The following is a 17,825-nucleotide window of genomic DNA, read 5'->3' as shown; positions in this document are numbered from 1 at the left end:
GAGAGCAGGTCAGTGTGCTTGACGGGTAAGTATAAGTCTAAGACCTGAATACACAGTTTGCGCATGAAAGCACATACGGGTTCCATTAAAAGACAAAGAAAATTTTGCGAGGGAATGTCTCCACGCAAAGAGAGAGAGCGAGAGAGGAGAGAAAGATGGAGAGAGAGAGAGAGAGAGAGAGAGAGTCTCCCTTCCTAATCCCGGAGACCTTGTGTCACTGACCTATATCCACTGCTATGACAAGGCCCACTTTCTTTTCTCTACCAAACGGGCCGCCTCTCTCCCAAACAATAACAACGGAAGGAGGAGCAGGAGGAGGAGGAGGAGGAGGGTGGGGTGGATTATGTTCCAGACACATTAATAAAATATGGTCAGAGGCCAGGTGCACATTGAATCTCTTTAAAAGTGCCTGGGGGCATTTTTGCTCCGTCTCCTCGTGGTAGTGTGCTGTGCATTAGATCTTACCATCTGCCGGTTCCCTTACCCATAATACAGCAGCAGGCACAAACATACATGATGAGCGGAAAAACTGTCACCACACACACACACACGTCGACACAAAAAAACAAACACTGCTCAAACGTGTAAACACCCACAGTCACACACGAGAAAACACGCTGACACAGTTTGTGTGTGTGTGTGTGTGTGTGTGTGTGTGTGTGTGTGTGTGTGTGTGTGTGTGTGTGTGTGTGTGTGTGTGTGTGTGGTGTGTGGCGCGCGCGTCGGGCCACTGACAGAACCACACCCTTGGCCATCAGCGCTTTGCGACGAACCTCATAAATAAACGCTTCGTAGATGTTCAATTAAGGCCCTAATTAAGTGATTCATTAAGACGGACCGTCCGTGACGCTGATAAAGAGTCGTTCCAACGAGACGAAGAAGGGGTGTACTTTTCCGTAATGAGCTCCCCTGGATGTGCTTGTGAAGGTGGCCTCTGTTACCGATGCAGCTGGGATAGATGCTTTCTCAATGATCAGGAGATTGTGGTCTCGCTGCTATGAAGTGGCTGTGTGTTCATCCACAGTAGTATTAGTATGACTAAATACAGAACATGAGCTAATCTCCTAGGAAGGCTCTCAGGGGGATGTCTTTGCTACATGTATTTACACACATCCTGCTTGTATCAAACATACACACAGACACAGGGCCGGCTCTAGCCTTTCGGGGGCCCTAAGCTAAATGTTGTTTCGCGGGCAAAACAGAGAAAAAAAATATCTTAACATTTTGCCATGGCCCACAGAGAATACTGTATGGTGCAGTTTTAAAGCATGTTTGCTGCAATTCTACACATTTTGCCATAGGGTGGAGGGCCCCCTAGTAGCCGGGGGCCCTAAGCGACCGCTTATGGAGCCGGCACTGCACACACACACGCACGCACGCACACACACACACACACACACACACACACACACCACACACACACACACGCACGCACGCACGCGCGCACGCACGCACGCACGCAAGCACATGCACGCAAGCACATGCACACACGCACCCACACACTCACAGACACACACACAGGCCTCTTTCAGTCTGAACTCACAGGAGACCCACTCTCCCCCTGTTAGTGAGCCCCCCTCGAAGGTTCCTACCTGGGCCTCCCTCCAGCCTAATTCCCCCTGACAGTGATGGATGCTTGGGGGTTACTGCACCGCGCTCCCTAATAATAGGAACTTGTTGCATAAGAAAGGAGTCAGGGAGTCGGGGGGGCCACTAGTAAAATGCTGTGATTCAGATTAATGGTCCGGCAGGGAGACACATCTTTACTTGGCTGTGCTGTGGCCACGGTAACCATGGCGGTGGGCGCTGCCTCTGGGCACTATTTAACCCTTGTCTGTGATGTTCCCATGCCGCTCCGCGCGCTGCCACGGGCTGAGTGTGCCCGTCATTCTGACCCAAATAAGTCTCAGCGACTCTGGGTTGTGTTATCCAGATAGGTTTCATTGATTCTCTGTATGTTGACTTAGAGCCTCATTTCTCACCGGACTATCAGATTCAGGGGCTTTGTAGCGGGGACACTAACCACGATAACTGGAAGCGCTTTATCAAACCTGGCTCTGTTGTATGTTTCTATGCTCCTTAACGATGGCATTTGCTTAAAGTATCTGCTCTCTATTCCTCTCTCACACGAACACAAACACGCATACATAGAAACAAACCTAAACATACCTTTCTCTTTGAACATCTTTTTCATGTTGATCCCAGCCTCTCTTTCCCCGAGGCCTCCGTCAACAGGGTTCATCACTGGAGGAACAAACACAAGTCAGTGTTCAACACATGTTTATATGCAGATGTGTGCCAGTCTCCTTCTCTGTCTGTTTCTACTGATTATTTATTTACAAACAACTGTCCGGGAGAGAGAGAGAGAGAGAGAGAGAGAGAGAGAGAGAGAGAGAGAGAGAGACAGGAGGGAGAGACAGGAGGGAGAGAAACACAGAGACTCAGAGAGACAGAGACATAGAGAGAGACACAGACAGACTCAGAGAGACAGAAACAAAGAGAGAGACACAGACAGACACAGAGAGAGGCAGAGAAAGAAAAAGGTGCTTGGCTCTCACCCAGGCGGTCGGGGGTGTGTTGGTGTGGGGCTGGGGAGCTGGAGGCACTGCTGCTGGGGTGTGAGGAGGGCTGGGAGCCCGGGCGAGGACCTTCCTCCATGGAGGGCGCCGGAGAGGGGCTGTCCTGGACACACTCCTGCCACAGAGACCGAGGGTCAGACTGGTAAAAAGTTAATTCTGCAGAGCCACACACACACACATATAAACACACACACTTAGCTAGCTACAACACCTGTGGCCAACTCAGATCTACTGGCCTCTCATCCCTAAAACTCGTAATGTCAGACAGGAAGATTAAGCCCTTTCCTCTCTGAAATCTATATAGGTAGGGTAAGGCAAACAGGCCGGGGTGAAGGGGATGCTGGGAAAGTAAACAGTGCCAGACGCTGCTCTCTCCCTCTGCCATCTGCGAACCGGGTGGCACTATTTAAATAGAGCAGATCTACGGTATGACGGGGCCCTCTGCCCTCGCCACCTCGCCAAAAACACACCCCTCCTCTCGCTTTGTGTGCAGGACACTAAAAATACACTCCAACATGCATGCCTGCCTGGAGCAGGTCACTAGGGAAAGGGTGCTGTGCCTGTCAGGAGCAGGTCACTAGGGAAAGGGTGCTGTGTCTGTCTGGAGCAGGTCACTAGGGAAAGGGTGCTGTGCCTGTCAGGAGCAGGTCACTAGGGAAAGGGTGCTGTGTCTGTCTGGAGCAGGTCACTAGGGAAAGGGTGCTGTGCCTGTCAGGAGCAGGTCACTAGGGAAAGGGTGCTGTGTCTGTCTGGAGCAGGTCACTAGGGAAAGGGTGCTGTGTCTGTCTGGAGCAGGTCACTAGGGAAAGGGTGCTGTACCTGTCTGGAGCAGGTCACTAGGGAAAGGGTGCTGTACCTGTCTGGAGCAGGTCACTAGGGAAAGGGTGCTGTGTCTGTCTGGAGCAGGTCACTAGGGAAAGGGTGCTGTGCCTGTCAGGAGCAGGTCACTAGGGAAAGGGTGCTGTGTCTGTCTGGAGCAGGTCACTAGGGAAAGGGTGCTGTACCTGTCAGGAGCAGGTCACTAGGGAAAGGGTGCTGTGTCTGTCTGGGGCAGGTCACTAGGGAAAGGGTGCTGTACCTGTCAGGAGCAGGTCACTAGGGAAAGGGTGCTGTGCCTGTCTGGAGCAGGTCACTAGGGAAAGGGTGCTGTGTCTGTCTGGAGCAGGTCACTAGGGAAAGGGTGCTGTGCCTGTCTGGAGCAGGTCACTAGGGAAAGGGTGCTGTGCCTGTCTGGAGCAGGTCACTAGGGAAAGGGTGCTGTACCTGTCAGGAGCAGGTCACTAGGGAAAGGGTGCTGTGTCTGTCTGGAGCAGGTCACTAGGGAAAGGGTGCTGTGCCTGTCTGGAGCAGGTCACTAGGGAAAGGGTGCTGTGCCTGTCTGGAGCAGGTCACTAGGGAAAGGGTGCTGTGTCTGTCTGGAGCAGGTCACTAGGGAAAGGGTGCTATGTCTGTCTGGAGCAGGTCACTAGGGAAAGGGTGCTGTACCTGTCTGGAGCAGGTCACTAGGGAAAGGGTGCTGTACCTGTCTGGAGCAGGTCACTAGGGAAAGGGTGCTGTGTCTGTCTGGAGCAGGTCACTAGGGAAAGGGTGCTGTGCCTGTCAGGAGCAGGTCACTAGGGAAAGGGTGCTGTGCCTGTCTGGAGCAGGTCACTAGGGAAAGGGTGCTGTACCTGTCAGGAGCAGGTCACTAGGGAAAGGGTGCTGTGTCTGTCTGGAGCAGGTCACTAGGGAAAGGGTGCTGTGCCTGTCTGGAGCAGGTCACTAGGGAAAGGGTGCTGTGTCTGTCTGGAGCAGGTCACTAGGGAAAGGGTGCTGTGTCTGTCTGGAGCAGGTCACTAGGGAAAGGGTGCTGTGTCTGTCTGGAGCAGGTCACTAGGGAAAGGGTGCTGTGTCTGTCAGGAGCAGGTCACTAGGGAAAGGGTGCTGTGTCTGTCTGGAGCAGGTCACTAGGGAAAGGGTGCTGTGTCTGTCTGGAGCAGGTCACTAGGGAAAGGGTGCTGTGTCTGTCAGGAGCAGGTCACTAGGGAAAGGGTGCTGTGTCTGTCTTGAAGGGTGAGCTAAACAGTATCACCAATTTCAGACAGAAGATGTGGCATATTACCAGTAAAAAATACAAGGCAATGTTTATATGACTCCCTTTCAAACAGCCCCTTATATAACACTTTCTTGCAGGTATACCCCTTTTATACATATCAGTGGGTAACTGGCAAATTGGGAGTTATGGGTTAGTGTTGGTAAACCAGGGTGGGCTGTTGGCATTTCAAATTAGGGAGGAATTAAACAATGGACGTGTTCATGAATTTACCCGCAGAAAAGCAGGGAACCGTTCACACAAACCCCAAACCTGTATTTTGGTCACAGCGTCTGTGAAAACGCAGGAATCATAACTAGGTCTTTAGTAGGCTTTTCATTTGCCATGTTTTCCCCCTTACCCCTTTCAGATGTAGTGAAAAACAGGTAGAAATAATCAGGCATGGTAAATTGGTGGAAACTTTGTCTGTGTACGAAGTATGAATGAGGTATACGTGTGAGTGCCTGACCAAACACAAATACATATTTATGTTGAAAGGAATTCGGGTCAATCGATCAACCTGATGCTTGAATATAACAACAGGAAATGAAAGTATGGATATAGTAAAGGCATTATGGGGAACATAACAGATTTGTGTGTGGTTCTGTGTCTGTCTATCTGTGTGTATCTGTGTGTGTGTGATATATCCCTTGCCTGTTCTGTAAGCCCCTGGCTGTCTCTGACACAAGCCATGAGTCTCAACGATACACACACACACACACACACACACACACATTCCCGTAGCAGTCTGCCAACCCCCTGTGTAGGGACACGTCTACCCATCCTCTCTGTTCTGGCCTCATGTGGGGAGACGGAAGGAAAGAATCTACTCAGTATAGTCCACCATATCTACAGATCTCTAAATACATCCATGAGGATTGCATACTAATGACATGAAAGCCCTCTGTTTTCTTATGTCGATATTAACATGCTTTCCAACGTGGGATTCTATTCATTACTAGCCTCTAGCGCTGAATCCCACACCTCGTCAACAGTGCTGTTATGGTAGCCACAGCCTAACATCCATTTTAAACGGGGTGAATGTCTCTCACTTTCTGTACATTCGGTTCTCATATCACTAGTGGTGTAGTGAGCAGTGTTGAAATACATTCACAGATGGATGGTGTGAACTGGGAACGTGTGTGTGTGTGTGTGTGTGTGTGTGTGTGTGTGTGTGTGTGTGTGTGTGTGTGTGTGTGTGTGTGTGTGTGTGTGTGTGTGTGTGCGTGCTTGCGTGTGTGCATATGCGTGTGTCTCTTTTGTCTTACCTTGATGACAGACGCTCCTGCTCTGGACAAGGGGCTGTGCATCTGAGCTGCAGCGGCCATGTTTGCGATGGTGTTCAGGTGGTTCATCTGGTTCATTGCCATGGCAACAGAGGCAGGCGGGCAGGCTGACGGGCAGCAGGGGGTGGGGCATCATCATGAATGGAAGGTCCAGTCCTGCAGAGAGAGAGAGAAGAGAGAGAGAGAGAGAGAGAGAGAGAGAGAGAGAGAGAGGGAGAGGGAGAGAGAGAGAGAAAGAGAGAGAGAGAGAGAGGAGCGAGAGAGGGGAGAGAGATAGAGAGAAAGAGAGAGAGGGGAGAGAGAGGGGAGAGAGAGAGGGGAGAGAAAGAGAGAGAGAGAAAAGAGAGAGAGAGAGAGCGAGAGGGGGAGAGAGAAAGAGAGAGAAAGGGGAGAGAGAGAGAGAGAGAGAGCGAAAGAGAGAGAGAGAGAGAGAAAGAAGGGGGAGAGAGAAATATATATATAGAGAGATGAGAGAGAGAGATGGATGGATGTTTAACCTTTTCCTACACAGCACACTATTACACTTTATTAGATACGTTTGTATCACTTAAACCATAGCACAGACAGACGACCATACAGAGTTGGTGACAGACTGAGGGAGACGTGTGGGGAAAGGGGAAGGAGGGAGGAGGAGTGTGTGCAGGCGTCTGACTCACGGTTGGCCAGTAGGTGGTTCTGCTGCAGAGAGCTGAGGTGGGAGCTGGACAGGCCGTGCTGCCCTGACAGGCCTGCGTGACCGAGGCCGTGGGCAGCACCGGAGGAGGGGGGAGACTGGAGCTTCTCTTTGTCCCAGGAGGACTCGCTGCCACCTGGGGACACATACAGGGGAGACATGCGGAGGGAGGGAGGTGAGCAGGAGGAGGCCACCTACACGACAGCTCAGCAGCACACATCCCAATGGCGTGAGACTAGGGTGGCCTGGGAAAGCACAGCCCTGCCTTGTGAAGACTATGTAAACAGTCTTTATTAAATGACTACTGTATGTCCCTGTGAGATCCACATTCAGGCTGGGTTACAGCTGAGATATGGTACTGTACGACAGAGTAGAGTAGTGTTGGGCGTTATTACAGTGATCACTACAGGCAGGCAGGCCATCCATTAGAACGAGGCAGAACGTGGCACAGGAAATCACCTATTTCCTGTCAAATCCCAGCTCGAGGCCCTTAAAGGGTTAACACGTTCCAGTCAACGCTATTCGCGGCTGAGTGTCTCATATACATAAATAAATCAATAAAACGAAATGTAATGGAAGCCCAGTGGTGAGGAACCATAAAAAAGACTTAAGTAGAGTTACGGAAGGGAGGGGGGGGAGGAAGCAAACGCGAGAGGAGTCGAAATCATTGTATAATTCTGGTTAATAAAGCAACTGAAGTCCTCTGAGTGAAATACCAGATGGTGTTTTTGCAACAGATTGCAGTGAGTGATTCTTTTAATAATAATGCGAATTAAATTCTTCCTCTGTAGAATCCCCCTGCTTTTCAGCGGGGACCCATTTGAATGAGAGAAGAAAAAGAGGAAAAAACAAACAGCTAAACTAATGGCTGAGTCCAACACCTGAGGCCCAGAGTCCCTCGCAGGAGTGTGTGTATTTGGGACACTGTGCGCAACGCCTGTGTGAAGAGAGAGCATTGTTTAAAGCCTGCGAGTAAGTTTGAGCACGGGTGTGTTGTTGTCCGCGACCGTGTGTATTCGGATGTATAGTAGGCAGGTGTAAAAAAAACAAAAAGGGGGATGAAACAAAAGGACAGCGAGAGGGATATGTCTGGGAGGACAGATGAAAACAAGTAGGGCAATAGCTCTAGTTATGAACGGTTTCATCGCGGTACACACTTCGTCTAAGTGCTCTCCGATATTCTTAAGCGGCCCTGGAGAAGTTATAAGACGCCAGTAATCCAGGAAAGGATGAGACCTTTCAAACAAAAGACGAGAGCACTGAAAGACCAAATAAAGGCTTAGCGATGAATGTCTTCAAATCCCCTCCGTTCCAGGCGTTTGGAGAGAATGGGGCCTGAAGGGCACAGAGGAGAGCCAGGTCTCAGGAGAGCCTATCCCTCAGTACAGGTCTACTGGGAGCGGTTCCCCCGGAGCTTCTTCCTCCTAACGCAGCGGCAGCCTCTAACTTTTATTGGAGGTCCAATGACTCAACCGTTTGACCTTGGTGACCGGACCACTTCAGTGGCAATTCGGCTCGGACTTGAAGTTCCCGTCGGTGCAGTATATCACAGGACGGGGGTGCTAAAAAGTCTCCAGCAATGGTGCTGATGGCCCATTTGGGCTGCATCCAAGGGCTCCCCCAGCGTTGGCTAGAGGCGTTATTAGCCAGAGACCCTGCCAACGTGGAGAGAGAGAGAGAGAGAGAGAGAGAGAGAGAGAGAGAGAGAGAGAGAGAGAGAGAGAGAGAGAGAGAGAGAGACAGAAAGAGAGGAAGATATAGAGAGAAAGGGGGAGAGAGAAATGCCATTAAGGCAGCGATTCTGCGCCCTGTCCATCCGTCAGTCATGCTTTGAGAATGTGTCCATCAGGGTGCGTCTCCTTAGCCCTCGCTGACAGAGCTGGTTAACAGGATGCTTTAAAAAGCTCAGTGTAATTACACCGCCCCGACACTACACTACACTGGACCTGAGACCCCCCCCGCTCTGCCCTCCCCTAGCCCAAAACCTAAGACATGTCTCACACCTCCCTCTGTCGTTCTCTCCAGCTTAGCGTAGGTCTCTCTATCTTTCTGTCGTCTCTCTTTCATTCTCTCTCTCAATTTCTTTCCGTCTCTCCCTCTCGCTCTCCCTTGTCCCGTCTCTCTCTCTCTCTCTCTCTCTCTCTCTTTCTCTCTCGCTCGCTCTCTTTATCTTCATCTGAGCATCTCTCTCTCTATCTTTCCTTCATATCTCTCTCGTGTTCGCTCCATTTCTACCTTTCCATCTCCCCATCTCTCTCCCCCCCCTCCCCCCCTCTTCTCCCCCCCTCTCTCTCAACCCCCCCCCCCCCCCCTCTCTCTCTCCATGGGAAATCAATTAAGCCTGGCTGATCCAAGGACATTCAGTTACAGCAACGCGGCAGAGGAAAATTACGGCTCAGCGACACCTTATTCTCAGGGATCAGTAATTATGCCCTGAGGAATAGCGGTGTTTCACTGTGCATGCACTCTCAACTAGATATCCATGTCAAATACGGAAAGTAACCCAACAACAATTCTTTCAATCGTCATGGTCTGTACATACTACAGCACATGTTGTTATTTTATCGGTCTACGCTGGCATATATCCCTTCTGTCAGATATATTTATCTGGGTACTATATGGTTCTAAACATCTATGAAATTGAACTTAGAAACTACAGACAAATGATAAGATATACAGGTGACGGCCAAAAAGATGGAAAACACGAGGAAATGAGGGACACAAAGTATATTGGAAGCAGCTGCTTTCACACAGGTGTGCTTCCTGAGTTAATTAAGCAATTAACATCCCATCATGCTTAGGGTCATGTAGGATTTTTTTTCAGCATGCTATTATTTTGGCTACAATGGCTTGGCCCCATAGGATGAAAGTTCCCCCCCCCCCCCCCCCCCCCCCCCCCCATCCACAGGGCAAGAGTGGTCACTAAATGGTTTGACGAGCATGAAAACGATGTGAACCATATGTCATGGCCGTCTCAGTCCCCGGATCTCAACCCAACGGAACACTTATGGGAGATTCTGGTGCGGTGCCTGAGACAGCGTTTTCCACCACAATCAACTAAACACCAAATGTTGGAATTTCTCGTGGAAGAATGGTGTCGCATCCCTCTAATAAAGTTCCAGACGATTGTAGAATCTATGCCAAGGCGCATTGAAGCTGTTCTGGCTCGTAATGGCCCAATGCCCTATTAAGACACTGTATGTTGGCGTTTTCTTTATTTTGGCAGTACTTTATTAGTCCACACGGCAGGGATCATCAACTAGATTCAGCTGCGGGATGATTTTTTATTGAGCGGATGGTCAGGGGGCTGAAACATGATTGTAAATCATTTGCGGACCTCAAATTGACCGCAAGAAGCCAAACAGATATAATATTCGACTAAAATATAATCATTTCAAACCTTGCTTGCGTTTGTATACGGTCGCCTACACTGAGTGTATAAAAGCATTAGGAATACCTTCCTAACATTGAGTTGCACCTCCTTCGAAGCGATTTCAAACGTGCGCTACCGCTCGATAATTCTATGATTCTTTAACGATTGTCCAGATTGTTATGGAGTTGTCAGTTGGAGTTGGAATCCATTGTAAAAAGAAAAAGTAAAATATTGCTTTTTATGCGTCCCCTGCCAAATCAAAAAAAAATCTGCTCTTGGCAGAGGTTGTGTAAAATGCTACTTTTATCCAAAACTACAGATTTCAGCACCCAAAGAAAAGCTTGCAGACATTTTTACAAGTATTGACTGATAGTGACTTGATGTAGTTGGCGGTACACACTTCTGGGAGCATCACAACTTAACTCCGTAGATAACATTATACACTGAGTGTACAAAACATTAGGAACAACTTCCTAATATTGAGTTGCACCCCCTTTGGCCCTCAGAACAGCCTCAATTCGTCAGGGCATGGACTCTACAAGGTGTCGAAAGCATTCCACAGTGATGCTGGCCCATGTTGACTCTATTGCTTCCCACAGTGTCGAGTTGGCTGTATGTCTTTTGGGTGGTGGCCCATTCTTGATACACACGGGAAACAGTTGAGCGTGAAAAACCCAGCAGCGTTGCAGTTCTTGACACACTCAAACTGGTGCGATTGGCACCTACTACCATACACCGTTCAAAGGCACTTAAATGACCCTCTGAATGGCACGCATACACAATCCATGTCTCAATTGTCTCAAGCCTTAAAAATCATTATTAAACCTGTCTCCTCCACTTCATCTACACTGATTGAAGTGGATTTAACTATTGACCAATAAGGGATCATAGCTTTCACCTGGATTCACCAGGTCAATCTATGTCATGAAAAGAGCAGGTGTTCCTCAAGTTTAGGACAATTTGTGTATATATTTCTACTATTTGTAGCAATACTTTGGAACAGATTTCCAAAATTAAAATCACTTGGAGCTGATTTGCTGGTGTTTTTACAGTATTTTATGTCCAACAAATCCATGTAAAGCTTAATAAAGAGCAGTGATACCAGCCAGAGCAGTGACACCAGCCAGAGCAGTGATACTAGCCAGAGCAGTGATACTAGCCAGAGCAGTGAAACTGGTAAGAGCAGTGATACTAGCCAGAGCAGTGATACTAGCCAGAGCAGTGACACCAGCCAGAGCAGTGATACTAGCCAGAGCAGTGATACTAGCCAGAGCAGTGATACTGGTAAGAGCAGTGATACCAGCCAGAGCAGTGATACTAGCCAGAGCAGTGATACTAGCCAGAGCAGTGATACTAGCAAGAGCAGTGATACTAGTAAGAGCAGTGATACTAGCAAGAGCAGTGATACTAGTAAGAGCATTAATACTAGTAAGAGCAGTGATACTAGCAAGAGCAGTAATACTAGTAAGAGCAGTGATACTAGCAAGAGCAGTGATACTAGTAAGAGCAGTGATACTAGCCAGAGCAGTGATAATAGTATGAGCAGTGATACCAGCCAGAGCAGTGATACCAGCCAGAGCAGTGATACCAGCCAGAGCCGTGATATTAGCCAGAGCAGTGATACCAGCCAGAGCAGTGATACCAGCCAGAGCAGTGATACTGGTAAGAGCAGTGATACCAGCCAGAGCAGTGATACCAGCCAGAGCAGTGATACTAGCCAGAGCAGTGATACTAGCAAGAGCAGTGATACTAGTAAGAGCAGTAATACTAGTAAGAGCAGTGATACTAGCCAGAGCAGTGATACTAGTAAGAGCAGTGATACTAGCCAGAGCAGTGATACTAGTAAGAGCAGTGATACTAGCCAGAGCAGTGATACCAGCCAGAGCAGTGATACCAGCCAGAGCAGTGATACTAGCAAGAGCAGTGATACTAGTAAGAGCAGTGATACTAGCAGTGATACTAGCCAGAGCAGTGATACCAGCCAGAGCAGTGATACTAGCCAGAGCAGTGATACTAGTAAGAGCAGTGATACTAGTAAGAGCAGTGATACTAGCAGTGATACTAGCCAGAGCAGTGATACTAGCCAGAACAGTGATAATAGCCAGAGCAGTGATACTAGCAAGAGCAGTGATACTAGCCAGGACAGTGATACCAGCCAGAGCAGTGATACTAGCAAGAGCAGTGATACTAGCCAGAGCAGTGATACTAGCAAGAGCAGTGATACTAGTAAGAGCAGTGATACTAGCCAGAGCAGTGATACTAGGCAGTGATACTAGCCAGAGCAGTGATACTAGCCAGAGCAGTGATACTAGGCAGTGACACCAGCCAGAGCAGTGATACTAGTAAGAGCAGTGATACTAGCCAGAGCAGTGATACTAGGCAGTGATACTAGCCAGAGCAGTGATACTAGCCAGAGCAGTGATACTAGCCAGAGCAGTGAAACTAGCCAGAGCAGGGATACTAGCCAGAGCAGTGATACTAGCCAGATCAGTGAAACTAGCCAGAGCAGTGATAGTAGGCAGTGATACTAGCAAGAGCAGTGATACTAGCCAGAGCAATGATACTAGCCAGAGCAGTGATACTAGCCAGAGCAATGATACTAGCAAGAGCAGTGATACTAGCCAGAGCAGTGATACTAGCCAGAGCAGTGATACTAGCCAGAGCAGTGATACTAGCCAGAGCAGTGACACCAGCCAGAGCAGTGATACTAGCCAGAGCAGTGATACTAGCCAGATCAATGATACTAGCAAGAGCAGTGATACTAGGCAGTGATACTAGCCAGAGCAGTGATACTAGCCAGAGCAGTGATACTAGCCTGAGCAGTGATACTAGCAAGAGCAGTGATACTAGCCAGAGCAGTGATACCAGCCAGAGCAGTGGTACTAGCCAGAGCAATGATACCAGCCAGAGCAGTGATACCAGCCAGAGCAATGATACTAGCAAGAGCAGTGATACCAGCCAGAGCAGTGAAACTAGCAAGAGCAGTGATACTAGCAAGAGCAGTGATACTAGCTAGAGCAGTGATACTAGCAAGAGCAGTGATACTAGCAAGAGCAGTGATACTAGCCAGAGCAATGATACTAGCCAGAGCAGTGATACTAGCAGTGATACTAGCCAGAGCAGTGATACTAGCAAGAGCAGTGATACTAGCCAGAGCAGTGATACAAGCGAGAGAAGTGATACTAGGCAGTGATACTAGCCAGAGCAGTGATACTAGCCAGAGCAGTGATACTAGTAAGAGCAGTGACACTACCCAGAGCAGTGATACTAGCCAGAGCTGTGATACTAGCCAGAGCAGTGATACTAGCAGTGATACTAGCCAGAGCAGTGATACCAGCCAGAGCAGTGATACTAGCAAGAGCAGTGATACTAGCAGTGATACTAGCAAGAGCAGTGATACTAGCAAGAGCAGTGATACTAGCAGTGATACTAGCAAGAGCAGTGATACTAGCAAGAGCAGTGATACTAGCAGTGATACTAGCAAGAGCAGTGATACTAGCAGTGATACTAGCAAGAGCAGTGATACAAGCAAGAGCAGTGATACTAGCAGTGATACTAGCAAGAGCAGTGATACTAGCAAGAGCAGTGATACTAGCAGTGATACTTGCAAGGGCAGTGATACTAGCAGTGATACTAGCAAGAGCAGTGATACTAGCAGTGATACTAGCAAGAGCAGTGATACTAGCAAGAGCAGTGATACTAGCAGTGATACTAGCAAGGGCAGTGATACTAGCAGTGATACTAGCAAGGGCAGTGATACTAGCAGTGATACTAGCAAGAGCAGTGATACTAGCAGTGATACTAGCAGTGATACTAGCAAGAGCAGTGATACTAGCAGTGATACTAGCAAGAGCAGTGATACTAGCAGTGATACTAGCAAGAGCAGTGTGCAGGTTTCTTCTTTTCTCTCTCATGTCCAACAATTAAACACATGGGGAACCCTGCCATACAGGATGTACATGTGTGTTCTACTTCCCTCCCAACTCCTCTGATACACACACACACACACACACACACACACACACACACACACACACACACACACACACACACACACACACACACACACACACACACACACACACACACACACACATATACAGAAACACACAAAATAGCTGAAAAGGTGCAGAGAGGGGGGGAATTTGGAGGCTTGGCCAGTGCCACTCCAGACCCCCTTTGGTCCAGTGTATTTGACTAGAGCCATTGGCCTGGTTTCAGCTAGGTCTACCATCTGTCCCCTCACCCTCACAGGGCTCCAGTCCTTACCTCCACAGTCTGGACATGCCGTGTGGTTCCTCAGAGACACACACATGGACAGACAGACAGAACAGTGCCGACATTACCCACAACCAACCCATCATCTGGCCTGAAAGGCTGCAGTGCGTTGGTACATTGTAATTCATTATACGTATGTTATGTCTGAGTTCAGTATGCCTTGAGAGGAATTACGTTCAAACCTTCTTTGAGCAGCAGTAATGAGAGGATGCTATTTGTTAGTTGTTGTTATTTGCTCTGGTGATCTAAGGGGACTTGGCGGAGGTCTGTGATGACACATTGTTTGGGCTGGTAATGGGGTTGGGGTTCTTGGGGCCCCCTTCTGAGGTTCTACTGGGTTGACATTTGGAGGTCACTGTGAGTTACGAGCGCGGCTGGGGGACCACGGGCCGGTCCCCTGGATGTGCGTGTCTGTATGTGTAGGAGCCGCAGTGTAAACAGTGAGAGGATCTGTTTATGGGAGACCACCCTCTCCATTAGCACTGCCTTAACATGTTTACTACCCAGCAAACAAAACACATTGCAATCTCTCTCTCGCTCTCTCTCTCTCTCTCTCTCTCTCTCTCTCTCTCTCTCTCTCTCTCTCTCTCTCTCTCTCTCCCTCTCTCACTCTCTCCCTCTCTCACTCACTCTCTTACTCTCTCACACACACACTCTCTCTCTCTCTCTCTCTCTCCCTCTCTCACTCTCTCCCTCTCTTACACACACTCTCTCTCTCTCTCTCTCGCTCTCTCTCACGCTCTCTCCCTCTCTCACTCTCTCCCTCTCTCACTCACTCTCTTACTCTCTCACACACACACACTCTCTCTCTCGCTCTCCCTCCCTCTCTCCCTCTCTCTCTCACTCTCTTACTCTCTCACACACTCTCTTTCTCTCTCTCTCTCTCTCTCGCTCTCTCTCACACTCTCTCTCTCACACTCTCTCTCTCACACTCTCTCTCACACTCTCTCTCTCTCCCTCACTCTCACTTTCTCACACTTTCTCTCTCTCTCACTCTCTCTCTCACTCTCTCTCTCACTCTCTCTCTCTCACACTCTCTCTCACACTCTCTCTCACACTCTCTCACTCTTCCATTACCCTTGCTCTTCTGCAATGGAGAGTCTATTGTCTCTTAAAAACCACATTGACTGTAAACTGGTGCGCTTTTTAAAGAGAAAGCTTGACTACAAAGTAGTAGGTTATGTGTTATTGTCAGATGTACAGACAGAGAGCATTATGAAAGAGGATTAAGTTGTTAAATTAAAGATGGCCCTTCCTTTGTGAGTTGCTCTAGATTCTATTAATTGAGGTGATTGAATTTATCGAGTTCCTTCTTAACGCTAATCATATCACTAGCATGCCGACGGAGAGGTCAAACCACTCATTCCGTGAGGACTACATCTCTTCTTCTGTTCCGTTCCTTCAAAGAAACCATTAGTGTTCACCAGGCTGGGAACAGAGAGGACGATCTGTGTTTCACTGGAACACCTTTCATCCAAACATACCGCATAGGAGAGGATAAACACAGACAGAGAGACACACGCGCGCACACTTTGATAAACAGACACGCGCGCGCGCTATCCGGATAACACACTAACAGCTTGTAGCGGGTGCGGGCGGAGGGGCCGGCACGCTGGCACTCTGTTTGTCATATTTCTTGTGGGCCTCGCCATCTGCCGGGGTGGCATTTTCATGGCTGTTTACCCTGACTCCCGCCAAGGAATCATCTGCCACTGCATAATGCCGTCCGCGGGAAAAAAAAACGCGGATTAAGTTGGTAATGCAACTGAGACTATTGCTAATTTGCTGTAATTGGGAAGAAATGAAGATAAATGAGGGCGAGGAAGGCAAGGCAATCAGTGCGGCAGGCAGTACAGCTGTGCTTTTGGCCAATCTCCCCCCCTCCGGCCCCCCGCGCTCAACAAGGTACATGCAAATCCACACTAATGACAAATATGCTAGCCCCTCACCCAGCACTATCCCAACACTACCCCAGCACTGCAGCTCTGTGGCACGGCCTTTACTTTTCACCCAGTTTGATTCGTTCTCATCCGAGACTGAGAAGAGCGTCGGCCATAAACAATGTCCTTAGTTTCACTCCTCGAACCAATAAGTAGCCTAATAGGCAGAATAAGAATCTTTCTGCACCATTTCAATTAAATAAATCTAGTGTATTATTGCGACATTTCCTTTAATCAAAAAGAAACAGTTTGAATCAACCCAAATCTGAGACCAGTCGATAGAAAAGCTAGTTCAAGTTGTGGCATTAGTGTTCCGTAACACCTTGCATGTAGCCCTTCCAGTGCAGACCAGTGCCGGTTAACAGCAGTGATTAAGAGGCTGCCGGCTAAGATTGACATTTCTTTCCCTCCCCTCCCTCTAACAGTGACAGTTAGGAGATGATTGGGGGGGTTTGTGAGAATGGCAGTGGGTTTTAGGCTCTCTGTGGGGTGCCCGCCGTGCCCCCTGCATCCTCTAGGGTTGTGCCAGGCAGCCCCTGGCATCCCCATTACTCTGCCAGATGTCCCTAAGAGTACACCCCCGGCTCCAACCCAATCCCCAGCTCCCAATAGAGGAGACCCTCATAGGCCTCAGTATAACTGCCACTCATCACCCCCACCATGAATCCGTATCTTTCTGAATATGCTGCAGTTGATGTTTGCGATCGTACCGTTATACTTTATAAATGCATGCGATATCAATGCTAAACACTTGGGAAGTCTTAAAAACCTGCCTTAATCAAAACCTGCCCAGTCTGGCAGGCTGGCAGAAGAACTAATTCAGCCTTGCAAATGGTGCATCTACTGTACAGCAGTAACAGCACTGTACCTAATGCAATTCACTGCAGCTAATCCCTAACAGCCCAGCACAGCCAGTTGGACAGATTTAATGTCTACCAGTGGTAAATCTTATTACTAGCCATGAGTCAGGTGTGAACATGTCTGTGAGAAGAGAAGCAGGGATTGCTGAGAGGAAACAGAGAAATAAGTCTTTACATATTTACGAAAATACCTGTTTACCGGGGTAGGGGGCTGGGGGTGGGTGGGGGGGGGGGGGGGGGCTGGGGGGATCCTGGGTGGGGAAACCTATTTACACGCAATAACAAAGAAGTAATGAAGAAAAAACATTTAAATTGTCAGTCATTAATTCCCTCCCAAAACAATGAGTACAAGCCACCAGAGGCCCTGGCAGAAGAGGGTTGGAATTGAAAGGGAAAATGATTAAAGAGGTCTCTTAATGAAGTGTTAATTGCTGTGAGGAGAGGAATGGAAGTTGGAGGAGTTGAGCGGGTCTGACAGCAAGACAGAGGAGAAAGGGTCTATAGAACTACGGCGTCTGAGCCCAGGCAATGCTCCGGTGGAGGCCTATGGCCAGACAGGGGAAGGCCAACAGGAAGATGATGGGGACACGTCCTGTTATGACAAATCAACTCTTAATAGAGTTTTAGGAGTGGAGGATTTTGAAGGCTAAGGGGATATTCTGACAGACAGATCTGTGATATTAAAGAGAGACACTGCGGCACCGTGGCGCTGCTGCTGCACGTGTCACGGCATGGTCATTTATCATGAATTAATAAAATGTCACA

General features: G+C 48.7%; 1 protein-coding gene across 1 annotated transcript in view; it reads right to left on the bottom strand.

The window, feature by feature from the left end:
* The window catches only part of dacha (dachshund a), a 128,924-nt gene that overhangs the window by 20,683 nt on the left and 90,416 nt on the right, over positions 1-17,825 (bottom strand). The window contains 5 exon segments of the mRNA XM_014195978.3: positions 2,170-2,244; positions 2,559-2,694; positions 5,919-6,038; positions 6,040-6,092; positions 6,593-6,745. Of these exon segments, the coding sequence (XP_014051453.1) occupies positions 2,170-2,244; positions 2,559-2,694; positions 5,919-6,038; positions 6,040-6,092; positions 6,593-6,745 (537 nt within the window).

Source organism: Salmo salar, chromosome 04 (assembly GCF_965601325.2).
Source record: "Salmo salar chromosome 04, fSalSal1, whole genome shotgun sequence".
NCBI lineage: Eukaryota > Metazoa > Chordata > Actinopteri > Salmoniformes > Salmonidae > Salmo > Salmo salar.
Note: the sequence above shows the minus strand (reverse complement) of the source record. Positions and strands in the feature narration are given on the sequence as shown.